Source organism: Morone saxatilis, unplaced genomic scaffold (assembly GCF_004916995.1).
Source record: "Morone saxatilis isolate NCDOM2014 unplaced genomic scaffold, NCSU_SB_2.0 Contig17, whole genome shotgun sequence".
Lineage (NCBI taxonomy): Eukaryota > Metazoa > Chordata > Actinopteri > Moronidae > Morone > Morone saxatilis.
In genome coordinates, this window is record NW_023339729.1 from 290504 (window position 1) to 293078 (window position 2575).

General features: G+C 41.3%; 1 protein-coding gene across 1 annotated transcript; it reads left to right on the top strand.

Annotated features, from left to right (window-relative positions):
* Positions 1–1148: 1148 nt before the first annotated feature.
* Positions 1149–2308, top strand: LOC118327201 (the record flags this gene model as incomplete). Its single annotated transcript, XM_035660480.1, is given in 1 exon segment — positions 1149–2308. A coding segment is annotated over 1 exon segment (906 nt). The 3' UTR covers positions 2060–2308.
* Between the last annotated feature and the right edge of the window lie 267 nt (positions 2309–2575).

Sequence of the window (2575 nt, forward strand, 5' to 3'; positions counted from 1 at the left end):
TAACTTCAGCATACATTGTCCAATCTCAATGAAACTTCACATGTTTCATATGAGTCCCGCCCTGAACACGTCTATGTGATAAATGTGAAATTCAAGGTTTCAAAACAGTACTCCATAAACCAGTGGGTGACATCACGATAGGTTCCTTTCAGGTTGACTATAAAAGTACTCTGTTAGGGTATGAATTTATACTCAGTAACATTTTATTTATTTTGTAAGTCCTGCAAACATTTCAATGTGTATAAACCTAGATGTCATCAGAGGGATGGCCAAAATGGTTGTTCTGTGGTTAGGTGCAACCTGCACCAAATTTCAACCCGTTTCCTGCAAGAGGTTGTGCTCAATAGATATGCAACCCCAGGTTGATGAAATGTTTGCAGGGTCGACCTTTTTCTGTCTGAGGACATTTGACAACAAATCCACACATAATTTCTCAACCTAACTAATATGGATTTCTACTTTTAGACTGCAAAAAATACCAAGAACAATTAGCTGCTAGGATTCTCCAAGGTGTGCTCACGTGAGTGACGTAGTGAAGTGACGTGTGACACAGTAGAGCTTTCCCACTGATCTATAGATTTTCACATACAAGGGATTCATCAGTTTCAGAAGTGTTTTGAGTTAAATTCTCATCTGGTTTTACAGTGTAGCTCTTAAAACTGCATACTGTTTAATGCAGGATGATGATATATAGGCCTACTGTGTATATATTTTTTTTAATTTTTTGCACCTCTTACTACAGGGAATTTCTATTGCTTTGTGTTTCATTAGATTCATCCAGAAAGGTCGTGAGGATACAGCAGGCTACAGTGGATAACAGCAATGTTCCTAAGATAGTTGTAAAATAACACCTGCTATTGGTGATGCTGCAACGTGGTAGTGGAAGTAGTGGAACTTTTCAGATAGCTTATTAACTTCTGACACATCCCAAATTACATGCCAGTGAAGTCACTTTTTTTGTCAGTGATAATTATGGTTGCAAATTACTGCTGTATCTGATCTTGTTTGTATTCTCTCTGCTGCTGCTCATCCTCCCTCTAGAACAGTACTTCATATTATTGTATAATAATAATAATATATGTCTTTATTGCGATCTGCCATTATTCTAACTGGCATATCTGTTTTTTGTCTTTTTACTGCCCATACAGTCACCATGAGGACCGAGGCCATCCTAGTTCTGACTGTATTCATGTCAGTTATCCTGATACCTGCATCTTCTGCTGCTCATCAAACAAACAACAGCAACACCACCCTCTCGTCTCTTTCCATGACTGTGAATTATACATTTGATTCTGCATCTAACAAGACTCAGTCTGCCATGGGAAAAGAGGTAATTAATGACACCACAACTGCATCACCCTCAACATCTTCGTCATCATCCACAGTGACATCAAGTTTCCAAACAACCACCCAACTTCCTCCAAAGTCCTCCGCAGCACCAACCACAAGGACAACCCCTGAAGCCAAGAAGTCTAACACAAAAAAGTTAATAATCTTTTGGATTCTTTTGGCCATCATGGCTGTGGCGCTGATTGTGGGATTCCTCCACACCATGAGGAAGAGGTATTTAGACCAAGACAACTCTGTCCCAAGGCTCCTACTGGGTGTGAGGCAGAGGCTGAGGGAAACCATCGGTAACCTAGAGCACCGGATGGGGCTTCGCCTCTGGCCAGGGGGGAAGAGAGGAGGGGAAGATGATGAGGAAGCAGAGGGAAGTCAGGGTGAAGATGATGGACAGAGGATGGATGACGGGGGAAATGGAGGTGGTTGTAGAGCAAGGAACAAAGGCAAAGGGGATGACGAGGACAACAGCGACAGTGATGACTCTTCCAGTATGGAGGAGAACAAAGCAGGGGAAAGCAGACGAGAGGTAGAGGAGAGGAAGCAGAGTGGGAACGAGTACGAGGAGGAAACAAGCAGTGAGAGTGAGGGAGGCCAAAGTGCCGGAGAAGGAGAGAGCAGTGGAGATAAAAAGGGAGGCTCAGAAGAGATAGCACTAGTCAGCTCTCCACAGGAGGATGACCAAAAGGCTGATTTATGTGATGTCACTGTCCTGTAGTAATTAAAGGAGGGATTGAAAGAAGGAGAAAGAGATGCTAGGATTTTAAATGGATAAAATTGCTGATCACGGATCAGATTTAGAAGAATAATTGTGTTGTGATGGTTTTATATGCATGCTGAAGATTAAAGGTTTTGAATACTTCATGACATTCTTCATTTTGTGATCATGATTTACAAACTGAACATCTTCTGATGTGTGTGGGGAATCAAGTCTGTGTGTTTTTGATGATCTTCAAATAAAGTGTTGAAATATCTTCTGATTTATTTATTCAACATACAATGTGTAATTTCTGCCACTAGGGTGTATCTAATATCAATACAATAGCAAAAGATAATGACGTTTGATGATGATGTGAAGTAGCTTGGGATCATGGGAGTTGTTGTCTTTACCACCATTGCGGTCATTGCAGTCAGCTTCTTTCGGTTAGGATTCCTTTAGTGTTCATGGTTCAGGAGGTTTATACCGGAAGCCCAATTATCCACAGAGGTCTCTTCCTCTCCAAAACAAACAGAC